This window comes from Bactrocera oleae, chromosome 4 (assembly GCF_042242935.1).
Source record: "Bactrocera oleae isolate idBacOlea1 chromosome 4, idBacOlea1, whole genome shotgun sequence".
NCBI classification, from domain to species: domain Eukaryota; kingdom Metazoa; phylum Arthropoda; class Insecta; order Diptera; family Tephritidae; genus Bactrocera; species Bactrocera oleae.
In genome coordinates, this window is record NC_091538.1 from 52,400,384 (window position 1) to 52,419,587 (window position 19,204).

The 19,204-nt window shown below is 34.8% G+C and overlaps 1 protein-coding gene across 2 annotated transcripts in view; it reads right to left on the reverse strand.

The window, feature by feature from the left end:
• magu (SPARC related modular calcium binding-like protein magu) overlaps positions 1 to 19,204 on the reverse strand; it is a 37,810-nt gene that overhangs the window by 10,177 nt on the left and 8,429 nt on the right. For both annotated transcript variants that reach the window (XM_070108085.1, XM_070108086.1), the window contains exon 2: positions 12,046 to 12,655. In XM_070108085.1, coding sequence (XP_069964186.1) covers positions 12,046 to 12,144 — 99 coding nt within the window. In that variant the 5' untranslated portion in view covers positions 12,145 to 12,655. The remainder of the gene's footprint in view (positions 1 to 12,045; positions 12,656 to 19,204) is intronic.

Below are 19,204 nucleotides of genomic sequence, written 5' to 3' on the forward strand. Positions count from 1 at the left end.
ACAAATAAAATGGATATTAGTCATAACATAACGTTTCACTTCGTTATTTAGACATTGATATCTGACTCCCAGAGCGCCAAACCTAACAAGAGGCAAGGCGACAAGCTCCTACAACATTGCTTATATACTCAACAACAACTACAAGTATGTTACAAATGTACAAATTGTCAATGCAACAGGGCTGATTGTGTCATGTTTTTATGCTGATGAATGATATGAGGCTACAAAGCCACCTACTTGTATATTACAATGCAAGTCTGCGTTTTGAGTTAAAAAATGTGTGTGGAAGCTACCGCAACATTTCACGGTATTTACAATGAGCACGCGCCTGATAAAAGCGAACACGCTACAAATGTGAAGCTTCTTTATATTACTCACTACACAATTCACTACGAGGGTTGTTTGATAAGTCGGTGGTATTTTTGTACAGACCAATTTGGTGAGCTTTTCATATTAATAAAGAGAAGAAAGTATTGTCCGGAAAGGTTTAAAGCCCTAAAATTTTAAGTTGTCATAGAAAGTCTAAGCGATTCTGTAAGAAGATTTTTAATGTCAGTTAGAGACTAGAACCCTCGAGATTTGGTGGCCATCACAACGAAATTCTGCAATTTTAGATGTTGCGTCGGTCAGGATTTAAAACTACGCCTAACCAAGAAATACGCAACTATTTTCACAATTACCTACTACAGCCGCTTACAATGAAAATACAATATATTCACAAATGTGTACATATGTATATAATATATACTACAGATTTTGTAAATTGTGGATTATTTCACCAAATTTTTAGGATGGGTACGTGTATTTTGAACATCTAATCAAGTACAATAAGAATACGTTTCTGCGCCGATTTGTAGCAATAGCTGAACCATGGATGCATCATTACACACCTGAGTCTAATCGGCAATCCGCTGAATGGTTTTTGCCTCGTGAAAGTCGTCCTAAGCGCCCGAAACCCCAACAGTCGGAGGTCAAAGTTTTAGCCAATATTTAATGGGACTTATATGAAAGTATTTTAATTGACTAATTCGAATATGGCAAAGCAATTAATAGACAATTTAGCTCTGTGTTATTGTATCGATTGTACGTCGTGATCTTTGTAATGGTGTTAACTCGTTTAACAGAAAATTAATTATCTGGTACTCGTCCAACGTGATCTTTATTTACTTAGCTTATTTGGCAGCATTTTGCCAGCTCTGCTTCTATTAGATTTTCCATGTTCACAATGTCTATATGATCTTAGAAACTTTAAAAATAGATATTATTTGGACTATAATTTTCATCTTTTTTATCATTGGCTTACAAGAAGGAGCACTCTTGCGTTTTTCTCTTGCGGGCGAGCGTTGGATTTATATACTTCGTTTGAACTCCTCAAGATGTCCATTGAACTACTTGCTCTTAGCAAGGTTTATCTTGTCGTAATTGTAGAAGCTCTAACTAGACGTTGGTGTGAGGCTAAAAATCTTGTCGGCCACAAATTGTCTAAATTTTATAGAGCAAGGTAAGGTGGAAACATTTAGACATTTCCTTCTACACTTTCCAGCTTTCTCTAGACTAACATTGAAACTTCTCGGTAATCATACCTGCGGCGAACCAGGCGAATTGGCTGGAATAGACATTATTCGCCTAAAAAATGTTTGACAAGCGCAAAGTGTATCGTCCCATCGATACTTAGAAGTATTTAGCATTACAAAGGGCCGACTTTTAAAATGGTAACCTTCGTGAGCTTATCGCGAGTAGCAGGCCCGTAACCTAAGCATACCTTCTTTAATAACTCTCATGCATGCTAGTTAATAGTGCAGTATCGCATTTGATTTAACTGTTTGTTAAACTCAAACCCTTCTTGACTCGTCAAACACGCCTCGTATGTGCAATATACGAGTATATGTATGAATATGTTTATATATCTTCTATATGTATAATAATTACGTGTCACGTTTGTCCGGGGTTAGCTCCTATTCTACTGAACCGATTTGAGTAAAATTTAGCACACAGTGTCCAGTTTGATCCAAGATTAAAGGTAGGTAAGTTTAAATCTCAAATTGTAAAAATTAAAAATAATTCATTAAAAAAAAAATATATACATGTGTTCAAAATTGAAAAGTTGCAAATTGAAAAATTTGCAATAAAATGCCATATGAAAAATTGATTATTTTTCCATTGAACTCAAGTAATTATCATTTGAATATTTTACTAATTACAAAAATATTAAATAATTTGTTTATTTTGAATAAAATTACCAGAAGAAAATAAAACGATAATAAGCGAGACAACACTGTTAGTACGATTTCGGTTCTACACCGTTCATATGACGCACTACAATATCCATTAATATTTTGGCAAGGACAGGATGCATATAATCTCAATATCAAACCGTGTGATTCAAAGACCGGTAAATTTTAAATTAATACATTTAATTCAATAAAAAAAATAATAATTTTGACTGAAAGTTTAAAGGAGAAATAATCATGCTACCACGTATTCCAATGATACCGTTAGAGTCTTCTAATAAATTCAGAAGACTACTGTTCCCAGTTCGTTTAGCTTTCGCCATGGCTATAAATAAGTCTCAGAACTAAACAATAAACTAAATGTTAGTGGTTTAAATTTGAAAAAGCCATGTTTTTCTATGGGCAACTATGTATATGTTACCTGCTCAGGTGTAGGAAAACTTTCGAATTTTTATGTTTTAGCTAGGGACGGATTAACAAAGATTATTGTATTTTTTCCATTTTCTGAGCAAATTTACCATAGAAATGTATAACATATATATTTTTTTATACCATCAGAAAGTGAAGATTTCAACAAACATAAAGCCTACTGATTTTTTTAAAAAATCTGAAATTTTAACGTGAGAATTTTTGATTAAAAATAAAAATACAACAAATTTCATGAAAGAAAAAAAATATTGTGCAATATAAAAAAAAAACTCAAAAACTTGGTAATTTGAATTTTTCACATAAATTTTGAGGTTATCTGAAAAAATGCTATACACAAAAGTTATAGATCTCATTGCCTACAACATTGCCTTATGACGTTTTTTTATGAACTCGTAGTTTTGCCGGAAATAGAGATAAATCGTTCTTTATGCTTAAAAATTCAACCACGCGCATCCCTTCCTTTTCTCGTACTTAGATCGCCCGTATATTATTTTTCCATCAATGTTTTTTTTTTGTTTTCGGGTTAGGGTTTCAACCTACTATTCACTTCTTTCATTTTTTTTAATCATTTTCAAAGGTCTTCTGCACTAGTCTATAAGATATCTTGCCAAATAAAAAAGTTTTTCATACAAGAACTTGATTTGGATCGATCAGCTTGTATGGCAACTATATGCAATAGTTAGATATCGGCGGTTCCAACCACAAATGAGCAGTTTCTTGAGAAGAAAAGGACGTGCGCCAATTTCAGATCGATAGCTCAAAGACTGGGGCAAGTTCGCATATATGCAGACGGACATAACTAAATCAACTCAGCTCATCATTTTGATCATTTATATATATATATTATAGGATCCCCGATGTTCCTTCTGGATGTTACAAAATTTGTGGCAAATGTAATATAATATACCCTGGTCAGGGTATATTAAACATTTTTTTAAACATTGAATCTCATTTACATGAATTAAACAGATCAACATGCTGTTAAATCCATTTAAATTTCGCTCTTAAATGCCTCATATCCATACATAAGTGTTTATATGTATATAGAATTACGTAGGTATTTACATATGCGAGTGCTTAAGTATGCAATAAGCCTGCGCGTTTTGACATGCAACACTTACATATGTACATACAAATGTCACTATGTGTATAAGTATGTGGGTGTTTTAATTTAATGCCGTGCGCATCCTAATCCAACTACTCATTTAATCTGCGAATATATCTCAATCAACGCTACATGAGCAAGTGCAAGCCTCGGGGCGGCGCTTGTGACGGATGCCACTGGAAAATTCATTGCATTTTCGTAGCGCCGAGTGCCGAGTGCTAAGTGCATAAATTCAAAGTGACAGCCGCTAATGAAAGTAATGAAATTTTATTCCATTATATTCTACGCATGCTTTGGTATTCGCATTCCATCTGCATATCCAGACGATAGATAATTTGAGGTGGCGGTGCCTTCGCTGCTGTGATTATCGTCATCAGCATCAATTAACTCATTGTTCGGCTGTAAAAGGAATGAAATTGAATTTTGCAATAAAATCTTACAATACTCGTAATTCAATAAAACGTGTACGTGCAATAATTGTCAGTAAGTTCTCGTCTTATTTTATGTACATATCGAAAGCCACAAGCTAATCGATAAGTTTTCGTTTTCCTTGAAATTATTGGCATGTTAGAAATTCCAAAAAAAAAGTATGAAGCGGAGGAAAAAACAATTTCCCAGGCACGTGGTCAATTAGAACAAATATGTAAATACCTGGCATAGTCGATTTTTACAAGCTTTTTTTAAAGTGAATTTTGCACCACCAAAATCATTCGGAACAGGTAGTGATCAGCTGGACCCTGGTCCGGACTGTAAGGTGAATGCATAAGAACCTCGCAACCAAGCTTCTTTCAGTATCCAGCCTTATATGCCTAAATGGTTCATGAACATCAAAACTACCGGAAAGGTCGACGAATCCAAAATTGTCTATAATTGGCTGTTATAGTATCAGAACCATAAACACTATTCACCTTTTCCACTGCCTGGCTTGTGTTTTCATCTTTATCGAATAAAAGTTGAAACATTGCGTATTTTATCTTTGCTGTTGTCCATATTTGACGTGTGCTTAAACAATACTGAGCCAAGCAATCACAAAACTGTTTGAAACGTTTTTTAGTACGAAATATTTTCTTTTTAACGCCATATAGTGTAAACTAATCGCACTTATGCAACGTGAGATACAGATTACTAAAGTCATCTATTGGAAAAATATTGCATTTCTTTTTACTGGACCTTATACAGCTTTAAAAATTTTGACCTTTCGAGGCACTTTGCGGAACTCTTATGAATTTTTATACAGCAATTCTAAAACTTAAAATAATCTGCATATTATTGTTTATTTCGCCAACAATGGCACCCAGTCCCAAAAGTATACTGTTTCTCAAGAAATAAAATACTTGTATTCTAATAAAAATTCACGGTATCGAAAATCGGTGCTAAAGTTAGTGGTGAATCATATGCTGATTTTTGACAGTGATTGTTGTTGTTGTAATTGTAACGGTTATATAAACTTTATTTGGAAGATAGGTAACCATCTAACGATAAGCCTAGAAAACGAGCTGTTTTAACGAGCTTGGACCTTAACGAAAAGAGTGTTTGGAGTCATAAGGCGAGCCTTTGTATGTAGATAAGTTTAAGCGATCATTTTAGTTTTTCGAGGTAACTCGCTTTCTTTTCCAATCGAACTTTTCCAATTCACCGACTAATGTCCAACAAAGATCGAAGGTGCTAATCAAACAAATCATGTTTTAGCATTAAGGCACTCATTAGATTAAAAATATAACTTTTCTGAATTTCATCTGTTTGATGTTCTATAAATTAAGATAATGTAGATCTGCATATAGTTAATTGAAAGTGAAAGAAACTCAAAGTAGTGTCTAATTATTTATTAAATGTTTATACCCTACCCTGCCCTACTGGTCCTTTGCAAAGCCAGATGGACGTTCAGTTTAATTCGAGCTGAATTATTCGTCATACAGGACGTCAAGGTTTTCTGTGAAGCTTAAGAGAGATTTATTATCTAATTTGATACTTGATCTAATCCTTAGAACGAAAGGATCGGGAAGCTACTAAATATCTAACATAAGTTCTAGATAAGGCCGGACTGAAGCAGGGGAGGTGTTTCAGCGTCTCTCTCATGTCTACTTCCCAGCACTTCCTGCACGTGTCACCGTTACTAATGCCCATCCGGCTCGCATGTGATGCCAGTAAATTGTGACCTGTCCCTGTGAGTAAAAAGCATGCTTGCTTTCCTTCGGTGCACTTGCACATGACTTTGACGTTCCTGCATGTTCTGAGAAGAGGTGAATATTAGTTAAAATTATGTAATACATCAACCTGTTATTTATCATTTAGCACATTTATGAAAGTGAATACTAAAATATCACTAAAAACCCTTAGCATCGGGAGGCAGTAGTTATATTATAATTGGCAGTAAAGACCTGAACCTGAACTTAAAAGACACACTGAGGTTTCATAAGATAAGGGTTAACCGAATAAATTGAGTACGTACAGCTATTAGGTTGTAAGCTATGGGTTATAAATCTATCCTAAAAAATTGTTCATTAAAACTTTCAATCGCTAAAGCTAAAATTAAAGTCTAATTCAAACATGGAGCATTTCATCTAATTTGTTTTACAAATCTGAGTCTATTGATCAGTAAACTTGGAAGTGATAGTCGACAACATAATTTGACAATTTTTCCTTTGAAATTACGATCGGCACTGCTTTTTGCTACTTTTGTGAAGAGAAAGAGAGATATATATGCTTCTTTATGCCTAAAATTGAAGGCAATGGCTCAGAAAATTTTTGGTTTCAATAGTAAGGCGTTCTTTGATACATGATCATGCCACAATCGATCTCTTGTATGCCATGCTCGGTAAAACTTCTTTCTTTTTTCGTGGGGTTCCGTGAAGGACCTATGCGATTCCAACAAACTATTGACGATTCAGGCCTCTAAGGATAGATTATTTTATATTTATACAACTCAGCGATAATCAATTTTAAATTTTAATTTATTTTAAAATATTCATCGACTACCCCAATATTTTTTTGTAGAGTCCTCCCTTCACGTACATCCACGGAAAAGGTATGTAAACTGTTATGGCAATTTTGGCACTGCCGCATGTGTAAATCATTTTTCGTCTCACCAAGGCGGACACTTTAGAAGATGATGAAAAAAAAACAACAATAACAAAAACATAACACCGAATCTGAGACCATAACATGGAGTAAAGAAGGTTGATAATCACCCTTTCTGTATCCTTCTCTTTGCACTTAATTTGTTTTTTTTTTTTTTTTTAAGACCAATCTGTAAGATCTGCCAGACTGCCTGTCGCTTGCACTGCCACCGTCCCTGCATATATACATACATATGTACACACAATGTCGATTACTTCGCTCTCTTTTTACGTTTTTTTTTTCTCTGCCCAACCGAATCGTCAATTCGCTGCCAAGCCCTCTGCAGCAGCGAACTAAATGGTGAGAAAGTTATCCTAAATATTATAGTTTGTGGTCACATCGATTAAAGGCATTTTGTGTTTCGGCTTTTTATCTTCTTTTGTGAGTTGAAGTAGTGCATTGTCTGCCGACAACTACATAATTGGATGTCAATGTGACTGTAGATATTATATGATATACAAGCATGCTTAACAACCGATAATGCCCTGTAGGAAATTGACAAACTTCATAATACGCATTTTTAATGTAATTTGTTTCAATTAGGCTTTTCAATACGATTCGAATGTGGGCAATGGTGTTGCTATATTAAAAGTGCTTTCATTTCCACTCTACGAAGCAATGTCGGCAAATTTTATTCAACATTTGAAAAGTTATTGAAAAGTATATAAAATTTTAAGGAATACTAAAAAGTTACTGAACTTTAATCCTGGTGAATACAGTCAAATGTTCAGAAAAGTTTAAGAATCCGAAGTCTTAGCCGACATCAGACATTTGATAGCAAATTCTTCCTATGCTAGTCAGCTTTATGTCACTGAAACGAGCCCGGATTTTCGGATTGTCAGTTCTGATGTATTTCTCAGAAATTACTGGAGGTGTTTTTATATTGCTAAAACAACAACATCAACAAATTGCTGTTATTATATCACATTATTAAAACGAACATGATCTAGAGGTTAAAATACTTGAGTTCTCAGCGAACTCGGGAGGGAGATCTTCAAGTTCGAACCGGAAACGCTATATATTGTATTTAGTATAAAATAGTAAAATTAAAGCGTTGCTGTTAATTGTTAAAATTTCGAGATTACAAAAACAGCTTCTTCTGGGAATCAACATCCTGGAAATTTGAAGATAATTTTTTCAAAAGTTCGGCTTAGCGGCTAAAACCGGATGGGCACCAAAACAAAAATTTAAACAAAAATCATACTTTGGACATGAAGTTTTTCCAGGTAGAAAAGCTAAAGTAAGACTCAACTTAAAAAAGTACCGCATGTAAATATATCTGTATATATATATAATTTAATGAGGTTTATAGTTTTTAAAAGATATTTGAACTAATGATCCGACCGAACTTTATCTCACTGTCATTTAAAAATCAGGTTCCATTTCCTGCAAGGTAATGTGGACTCATATTAAATGTCAGCAGTTTACGATTGGCGGCAAAAAGTACTGTCCCTGCAGTATTACAATATAAATATAAATTTGTATGTATGTGTGTATGCAGTATTTGTTTTCGTTCTGTCCACCTGAACTGCAACGAGTTAAGAATATGAATTTTTCTACATCATAAGGAGAAACCGACCAATAAATAAAATTGAAAAGAAAACGAAAAAAAGAAAAAAATGGCATACATACATACACTTATAAGTAGCTGAATACACAAGTGTGCTTGTATGCACATATGTAAATGTGAGTGTAAGTGGGTACCCAAAAGAACCTACGCTCCCTCATACAAATCCACGATGAGTTACTTTGCCGGCAGTCACTGAGAGATCGCTTGCTTAATGGTCGAAATATGTCTGACTTAATTCTGCCTTGAATGGCTGGCAGCATAACCGCTACATACTATGCATGTATGTATGGATGTATAAGCCATCGTCAGTGGACGCATTGGTGATTCTTTTGTCGGCGCGTTGGCCGTTCGGTCAGTTGGTTGATTGGTCTGCGCGTCAGTCTATCGACCGGCTGTCCATTTGCTTAAGCGAAATGAGCGCAGAATGTTCAATCGACGGACCATTTGGTTCGCGGCCTGACTGGCTGGCTGGCATGGGCAAAGAGCATTCAGGTGTTTCGAACTGCTGTGGCAGACAATTTGTAGCCGTCACCAAAAAGAGTAAAAAAAAAACTCCAATAGAAGGCGCGCATGCGCAGGAGCACAGGCATATGCACGAACATACACACATACGTATATGTACTATATGTATGTGCGGTTGAAATTTGCTTAAGAATAGTTGGAATTTTGAAGTGCTTTCTTAGGATTTACACCTTTCGGCCGCAACACCGGTAAGCATGTGTATTTACATACATACACACATATATTTATGCTTACAAACGTAAATATGTATGTATCGTATCTTTTGTATGCCAGAATCTTAAACGTTTTGATGTGCGCGAGTTTGGTTTTTGTTTAATATTTTTATTTCATATAATATTTGTTTTTAACTTTGTTTTTATTTATGTCTATGTAAATATTTATTTGTGCGTAACTTTTAGGGAGTTTTCGTTGCTGTACTCAATTAACTCTTTATGTAAATATATGCACTTGTACGTAATTTATGTTTTATATGCCATTTTCTGTATATACATAGGTATGTGTATGTGTGGTCAAAATGCCTGCTTTTCCTACAACTATGTTTCATTTCATAATTTTGTTGTATTTTTCCTTTTTTGTACCATATGCCCCAAACGGGTTTCAATATGTTCGACCAGCTTAACTTTATCATAAAAATAGCTACATATATCTCCTTTATGTTTATATGTATGTATATATGTATGCCGATGTGACAGTACTTATGTATATTGTTATGCTTTTTTGCATAAGTCACGGCTGACAGTTACCAATATTTGCATGAAGGAGATTATTCATTCCATTCCTTGTTTATTTTGTCTCCTGTCTGTTGCATATAAGTATATACGATATATCTATTTGTAAAGGTGTGTATACATATATATATATTATATATACTCATATACATATATTAGAGAATACATAATTTTAATGTGTTATAATTTTTTCTAGTTTTCAAGGTTCTAAAAACTTATTATATTGCGAAAATAGCAAAAAAAAATTATCCGCTGCCTGATATATAAAACTTTTAAGCCGTTTTTTCCAAAACTAGTAAACCATGTTCGTCCTTTTTTTTCTTACTGCTCATTTTTTCGATCATTAGTCATTTTGGAAAAAAATTATGTACAATATATAGTACAACTAACAACGTACGTACGTTCCTCGTTTTTGATTATACCCTAAACATCGGTCCGTCTGTATATGCGCAAACTAGTAATTCAGTTTTTGAGATATCAATCTGAAATTTTGCACGTATATTTTTCTCGCAAAAAAGGTACTCATTTGCCGGAACCGCCGATATCAAACAACTATAGCATATACTGCCATACTAACTGCACGATCATAATAAACTGCTTGTAGGGAAAACTTTTTCATTTGATGAGGTATCTTCAAGAAATTTGGCAGAGTTTATTATCCATGGCATCTTCGAAGAAATTATTGAGATCAGACATCCATAGCATATAGCTGCTATACAAGCTGACCGATCAAACTTAAGTCCTTCTATGGAAAACTCATTTATATTTCGAGGTATCTTCATAAAATTTATATTAAATTATTGCCAAAGACTTATAATTTCTGAAGTAATTATTCGGATCGGTCAACTAGAACATATAGCTGCCACACAAGCTGACCGATCAAATTAAATTCTTGTCTGGAAAACTTTTTTATTTGAAATTTAGCATGGATTATTATCTAAGATATCTACAATCTCCGAACATATTGTTCCGATCGGACCACTGCCATTTAAACTGACCGATCAAAATCAAGATAACGATCTGTATGCTAAAAAAATACACCTTATTATAGTTTCCGTGCAATTGAAATAAAAGTCTTGTTTTGTTTCAGATAGCACGAGTAGGCCCTATTGAAAATGGTGATTCCCAAATTGGGCCACTAACCGTCATTTTGAAGCAAAATTACAACATACACATAGTTTTATACACCCAAGCACTTTTGCATTTAATAAAGCCTGACAGAACTAAATTTTATTCTTCTTTTGTATTTCCAGAAAATAATTTAAACATTATGCTTTTTTAAGCCCTTAACACTAATCCTATATGTAAATAGGTTTTTGTAGAAATTCCTATAAAGAACTTTGGTAACGGTTTTGAATACTTTACGACATCAAGTTAAAGGTCCAGACTTGGTAAACACAGAAATCGCAGATATACTGGTTATTTACTGCTTCTCCACTCTGACCTCCAGAATAAGATAAGAATAGCACACCATGGCAAATAAAATATTATAAAGCTATGCAGAAGTATGATAGACTAGTATATATATAATAGGCAGGAGCTGTAGCACCGTCATTAGCGTTGCAATCATCGGTTAAATGGTAGTGTTGATGGTGGACCAACAAATTTTTACTTCTAGGCAAAAGGGAACTTATTAATAATGTAGGGTTCCTCACAGGGCACCTATACTTAAGTTGCCACCTTCAGAATATTGGAAAAGTGGATTCGTTACAATGCAGAGCATGCACGGAGGATGCTGAGGCTCTGAAACAGTATCTATGCGATATACGGGATACCTTACACAGTTCCCAATGCTCCAACTTAGGAGACATTGGGCAGCTGGGGCGGAAAAAAAATCAAATTCTTTACCAAATCCACTGGGCTGCTTAATAAGGCTTAATTGCTTGTTTTTAATTATAAATAGAAGCAAAGTAAGACTCTATATATCACACTCTATATCTCACAAATTTTCACTGGTCTCAAATACAGTTTTGTCAATGATGGAATGAAGAAGTTAATGCCGTATACGAAAGTTGAGTTCTTGGGTCGTATGAAGGCAGTGAGTTCTTCAAGGAACTTTTTGCGGTAGAAACGTAATCTGACCGCTGATGTTCAGTGCCCAGCTATGGCAACCCTAATCAAATTAAATTTCGAAACATTTCAATTATGGCACCACTGTATTCAACGCCTTATATTTCAACGAGATATGCAATAAATCATGCACATGTACCGCTAGTGTATATAAAAAAACATCTATCTTTGTAAGTATATAAGTGCGTTTGCGAAGTGTCGCGGAAGATTAAATACCCATTTATGGCATACCGACCATCATAAATTTGTATTTGAGTAATGTGTTTCACTTACCGTCAATTCATGTCGTTCACGCCTGGCAGGTACATTTGCGGCTAATCCCAACTGCGCAGCCGCACATAGCCACACGACTATAAAACTGCTAATGTACATAATTTACGGACTTGTCGCGATCGCGCGAGCCGCAGTTCGAAAATCAAAAATCGAAACAAAAATTATCACAAAACTCACGAACACAAACACACACACGAACGCACAATAAATTGAAGCTTTTCAAATTAACTGACGGCAAAGAAAAGCCGCTATAAAAAATAGCGAGCAAAAAACGAACAAAAGAAAATAAAATATTTCTACATATATGTAGGTGCAAGTAGTTTAGTAAAAATCCCAGTTAAAACGAGTTCGTGACTGCACTGCACTGCGAACGCAACCAAAAGTCCGAAATACCGAGACCGAATTTGTCGCCTGCCGCCGCCAATGCGTCGAGCATAACAAAACTGTATGTGTGTGTGTGTGTATTCTGCGTGTGCGCGCGCGCAGAAATGTATGGGTGTGTGCGTTTGCAGTTTTAAGCGGTGGAACACGCGTAGAACCACCAAATGTGTCTTTTGGCCATATATTATTTAGTACTTGTTGACGGCGACTGCTCAATGATCACTTTTGCCTGCAATGAAATTTAAGAAAATCCATTATTTGTTTGTTTGCTGTTAGTATTTTTAAGTTATTTAAATAATATTTGGAAAAGATGTACAGGTATTGGTGTGAAAAATTAACTTAGAGAAGTAGTATGAGATTTTTATATAAGATAATCTCAAATGTACATGTATGACGGTAACGATACGAAACTTTCTTTATCAAAACCAAGAAAAAACTTTAACATCGGCTGCGCCACAGCTATTAATACCTTTTACAGGTGCATTTTTTATAGCATAAATGGGTATAAAAAGTTCTTTATTCTGATTTTGATCGGTCAGTTTGTATGGAACTATATCCTATAGTAAATCGATCTGAACAATATTAAATCGGGTATCCGACGTTTTCTTTTAGGTGTTATAAATATCGTGTTATTCAGTATTTTAATGAAAATAGAAAAATGCTTGAAAAACTATTAATTATCTTCTCCTAAATAGATGCCTAAATATTGTACAAATGGTAGTGTTTCAATGCTTCAAAAACCTTTTCTGATGTAGGAAAACTCATGTTGTTCTTCATTATTGAATTGAGGAGCTCTGTATTTATTGATAAATCAGCTCAATATAAATATTAAGTTGTTATCGCAAATATTTTCTTTCATTCAAATACAACAAAGATACGACGATAGAATTAGAGATTACGACAATTGTGTTCAGTAAATTGTTGAGAGTATTTTGACAGATAAAGTATGTGTTATGACCTCATAATAATGAGCATGTTTTTGTTTAATACTTCAAAAATAGTATAATTTTTCTGTGTTATCTCCTTTCGTTTTTTCATCCAAACAGCCGACTGTTTCCCCCATTGTTTGATAGCTGACGTCCTGTTCTAGGATAATTACTATCTTTTCATGCTCCAGATTGAGAGTAGCAAGCGTTTGAACACCTTTCTTAGCTTTGGTTGAGTTTTAAATGCTCAGCAAATTTTTAGTTAAGACTCATATAAGTAGTTACTAGCTTTATCTTCAATTTTTATATTATAAACGTTTTCAGAAGCGCCACGGTTGGGTTATTTGAGCGTAACCCTATACCAAGCTCAAGAAGAAACTTTGACAACACTTAGGATCGTAACAACTTTTATTGATAAGTTTTAAATTACTGCAAATTATAAATTTGATTACTTGAGTGGTTCACTACTTTTTTTTCCTTCTTATTGATCTTATACAAGTATATAACCGCGTAATTAGCAAAAGAATTAGAAAAGTGTTATTATCCAAAGTGTCAACAAAAAGTGACTGATTTTTCCAATTTGCATATAGCCTCAGTCAAAATAACACTAAAAAGTTTTAAATCATTACAAAATTTATAATTTTATGAAAGGGCATGGACGGTATAATACATTGACAAATTCTCGTTCTCGGTTTTCTAGCATTCCTTTACAAGCAATGTTGATTCACTCTTACAGATCTTTTCGGAATCGAAAACCTAAAAGCCTTACTAACTTATACTGTCGACGGTGATGCTAGAAACACGTGTTATCTGAAAAAAAAATTATAATAACGGGATCTTAAGACACGTGCGGTAGTCTCTGCGCTTATCGTCCCAGACTTAGACTGAAACTAACGTAAACTTTGCTTTCTACAACACTTCTTGCCAAAAATCGTTAGAAAGAGGTTTGAGCGAGCGATAACAGATTTATTGTTCGAATGAAATTTGAATAACGGTAGTTGTAGCCAAAAATTTTGATACTTTTATGCTCTGGGCAGGGTTTATTAAGTTTTCCACGAAGTTTATAACGTCGGAGATGCTATAAAATATATATAAAAATTATCCGCGAAACGAGCTGCGTCCATTTAGCCATGTCGGTTTGTCCGTCTGTATATACGCGAAATAGACCCTCAGTTTATGAGATATCGTTCTGAAATTTTGTTCACGTCTTTTTCGGCCCAAGAAGCTGCTGCTTTGTCCGAACAGCTGATATCGAACTACTGCAGCTTATAGCTACCATACAAACTGACCGTTCAAAATTATGTTGCTGTGGGAAAGAGTTGAACCGGTAAAGGGTTCATCTTCGGTTCAGCCGAAATTACAGTTTTTTCTCGTTTTGATGATCTATTTTGATGTCCAAAATAAATTGGCCCCATTATGTTATGCGGAGCCCTTTATGCTGATCTCGAAGAAGCTTAAAGATGTTAGAATTTGGAATGAACAACGAAATTCGACACAAACTAAATTTTCAACCACAATTATGCACTGCGTTTAAATAAAAATATATACATATATATATCTATTTCTTAGTTTATTTATATAGAATTATAAACCAACACTAATTTAGGTGTCTTCCCTATGAAATATGTCGCTTATTTTCATATTTTACTCTTCCCATTTAAATATGAATAAATATTAATTTATTATACACATATATATTGTATATTAATTTGAATTTATTATATATACATATGTATACGTATATTATAGTATAATTCGAGCGCTTAAATTTATTTACCTATTAAACCATTAAAAGCAATAAAACTTTTTAATAAACACTTTCGCTAAACCGATTTCATTTATATTTTCCCATTAAATTATAATTGATATTTGCTTAATTTCTTGATGCGATTTAGATAATATGCACGCGCTCACCGTCAAGTTTAAATCACAACTAAACGGGAGAGGCACTTGGCCAAACCAGCGATCCACAACAGCAGTTAGGGGCCAACCTTGGCTGACGGGCGACCAAAGTGCAGCAGCAGCAGGGGCAGCGGCGACAGCGACAGCGACAGCGCAGTTGACAACGAGCACGAACACAGGTGAGTTTAATGCATATGCATATGCTTATGTTTCTGGTGGGTTAAATGAATATATGTGCATATGTATATGTATATGTGTATGTATGTATATGTTTATGTGTGTATATGTATATGTGTGTATATAAAGTCAATAGCCGGCTTCTGCACTTCCATGTACACACTTGCCTCTAAATATAAATATAATATATACATATACACACATATGTATGTAAGTATTTGTGGAAGTTACGTGTCACACATACACAAAAAAATAATACATTTTCACTCACACACATATACATACATATAAAACCAAACTAACAGCAGCAGCAAAGAACGCGTTGCAGCAGCGCAGCAGCGACAAACAGAGCGACTCCGCCAGACAAAGAGGCAGACAGGCATGTCGCCACACTGTCTGCCAGGTTCGCCATATCTTATCTTGAACGCAACAACAACAACGCCAGCAAACAGTGTATAGTGCATGCAATCGGGCAGCCAGCAAGCCGGCAGACATGCCACAAAGTTAAATAGCAACAATAGCAACAACTATAAGAATGCTTATAAAAATCAAAATAAAAACAAAAACAAAAAACACACCAACAACTAACAATCATAAAACAGTCAACGACTCAGCCGCCCAGTCACCGCTTAGCCATGCGACCAACAAGTCAAACAGCCAAAGAGCTGTCGGAGCAACAGGCGATCCAGCCAGCCGACCAGCCGGTCGTTTATAGTACAAGCATTCTACCAACTGCACGATCAGTGGTAATCGCCACACTATGCCACTACACCACACTATAAAGCATATAGTTGTACAACAACAATAACAATTGCAACAACAAATGTTACAATAAATACACATGTATAAAGGTGGAGAATAATGGCTTGCTTTGCTTGTTGGCAACGCAACAGGAGCAGCGGAGCTATAGTCGCGCGAACAGCGGGGGGAAGCATACGCGCTTGCAACGCGACCGATTCGAACAGCTGCCTTATGGCCTCTAGTTGCCGGCTTGCTAGGTAGCCGCCTGTTGGCTTGTTGTCGGCAACCTGCGGTGTGGAACAAAATCCAGTCAAGTACTTCGAAATTTATCTTTTTGTATCTTTGAAGTGGGTCCCCATTCAAACTTAAATTCACACAATGATCGTCGCAATGACTTCGCTTGTCGCGGCGACTGCTCGTCTATCCGACCGTCCGTCCAATTGTCCGTGCGTTTGTTCATTGGTACACACAGCATACAAAGACGGCAAAACCGAAATCAAAACAAAACAAAAAAGCATGAAACGAAACGACAGAACATTGAAAAGGAATAATAATAAAAATAGAAAAATTAAGTGAAGCACATACAGACATATGTACATATGGACATATGGAATATATTCGTACTTATGCGTTAATAGTGCCGCTGCTCTTATTGTTATTGCTATTGTAGACGTTGGTGTGCCGGGTTGCGGCAAATGTCGCACCTCGCAACGTGCGCACAAAGGTATCACGCAGCATATATACTCGTACAGACACACATACATATAGACATATGTATTATTCAGTAATGGGTTTCCCAATGAATGCGCAAATACTTGAAATGGACAAACATTTATATACTACCCACTCGGGTATACGAGTACTGGAGTGGTCAGTGTAAGCAATGAGACATATAGAGCCATTTACAGCAATAGCTTAGCCTCTGGGTCGAATTTGCATAGATCCAAAGTGTTAAGATCTAGGAATACGTAAAAACCTATAATTGTTTTGACATATGATGAGATTTTTTTGGTGATGCTTTGAAATGTGACAAAACTGTCAAATGTCTAACTAAACTAAGCAAATAAAATTGTCGAAAGCCCAATCTTTGTAACACTTATTAAGAGTCCCAAAAAGGGACAAGTCATGTGTCAGTGCGTGTCCGCCAAAAATTTGTCTGATTGTTGTATATACGTATATGGAAAATCGATTCGGTTAAGAATTTCATTTTATGAATCCAATCCATTCTTGACCCATTTCTAATACAGACGTTTTCAATTTGAAGAACGTGAACAACTCAAAGACAACCGAATTCGTCTCAATAACGACCAGTTGGTAATAAATACTTTAACGACTTCTACTCAACGTTCACTTTCTAAAAGGTTCAGGTCTTTTGGTACAAGTCTGCTAATGCTGTACATTATACGTGAAATGTCAACCAATGAATCACTGATTTCTAACTGCTTTGTAAGACGACACGCATTCGACAATGTTTTCTATGAACTCACGACCCTCAAATATTGTACTTGCCTTCTCGATAAGGTAGATTCGCGTGACTTGTTTGCGTAAATTGTTATGTGAAAGTTAGATACATTAGCATGTATATCAGACAGCTGAAGAGACGACAGAGTTCTATTCAAATATGGTATTGGGGTTAAGCTGGAAAAGCTTATAAGAAGTTGTAATCCTCTTGATAGCTCCGGCGGTCATACCTAAACAATTTCGGACCAATTTACATAAACAGAACTATAAATTTTCAATCCACAAGATCCATGGAGGAGAACCCAGATCTTTTTCAGTATTTACAATATAAAAATGTTCTCAATACCTACCTATACTGATATCAGATACTATATGGAAAACTTTCAAAGCTGAAAAGTCTGTAAACCTATGAAATATTATCGAATAACTGCAGCTATACCGTCTCAATATCTTTGAGTTTAAGTTCACTGTTTAGCATAGATTCGGTTACTTATCGAGGCAAAGTCAAGAAAACAATGCATAAAAGTTTATCATATTATATTTATATTAGCCTTAATTAGTTAACAAATGATAATGAGGTCTAATAAGATAAAATGCATATCAATGGGTGAGAAGTTCTTATTACCTCTAAAATATTAAGTAGAGTACTTAATATAGTTAGTAGCTCACATACATATTGTTGTAAATGTGACAAGACCTCTAGGCAAGAAGTAAAAGTCTTTCATAAACCTTCTCACAATAACTTTATAAACTTTTTGGTCTAGCAATATTAGATGAACACCTAAAAATGCAAGCAATGATTAAAACGTCAACTAAGCTATCGAAACACCTATCATATCATCATCATCCTATAAAGCAATTTGGCAAGAATCAATAAAATATAGTCAGGTTTTTGAAGTATTACCAAGAAGGAATAGTATAATATTAAGTGAGCCTTTCCATCTCTTGCGGGTGATTATAAAAAATAGTAAAAAGTCGCAAATGACTCAAGTGACTCTATTGGAAACCCCTTTTACATGAATGTGAGTTCTTAAATCTCCATTTATCGGTTCTTCTGTTCATATGTAAGACGGAAGAACGAAGGTATCAACTGCAGAAGCGCGACACATACCTATACATCTACGGTTCAGATGATGCGGCAATATTCATATATGTATAGTACATATAGTATATTGTAAATATATGTATATATTTATTATACATATATATATACGCATAAGTATGCGTTGCTACTAACAAGATCTGTATAACGAATTATACGCTGGAAAACATCTTTTGAGCGAGTTGCAAATTGAAAATGCAATGAAAATAATCAAGTACAAATTAAAATAAAATGATATCCTGGTATTAAAGGCACATTAAATTTATGTGTCGTTGCAGCTAATCTACAGTGTCTCTTGAAAAAATTCGGACCGGAATTTGTACAATTTCAATTTCAACATTTTAAAACATATTGTATTTACTCTTTATTGACTAATATTTGAAAAACTTATAAAAAGCAAAAAATAGCTTAATGAAATTTCCATGATAAAAAGTGAAAGAAAAAGTGAAAGAAATTCTACTCTAAAATA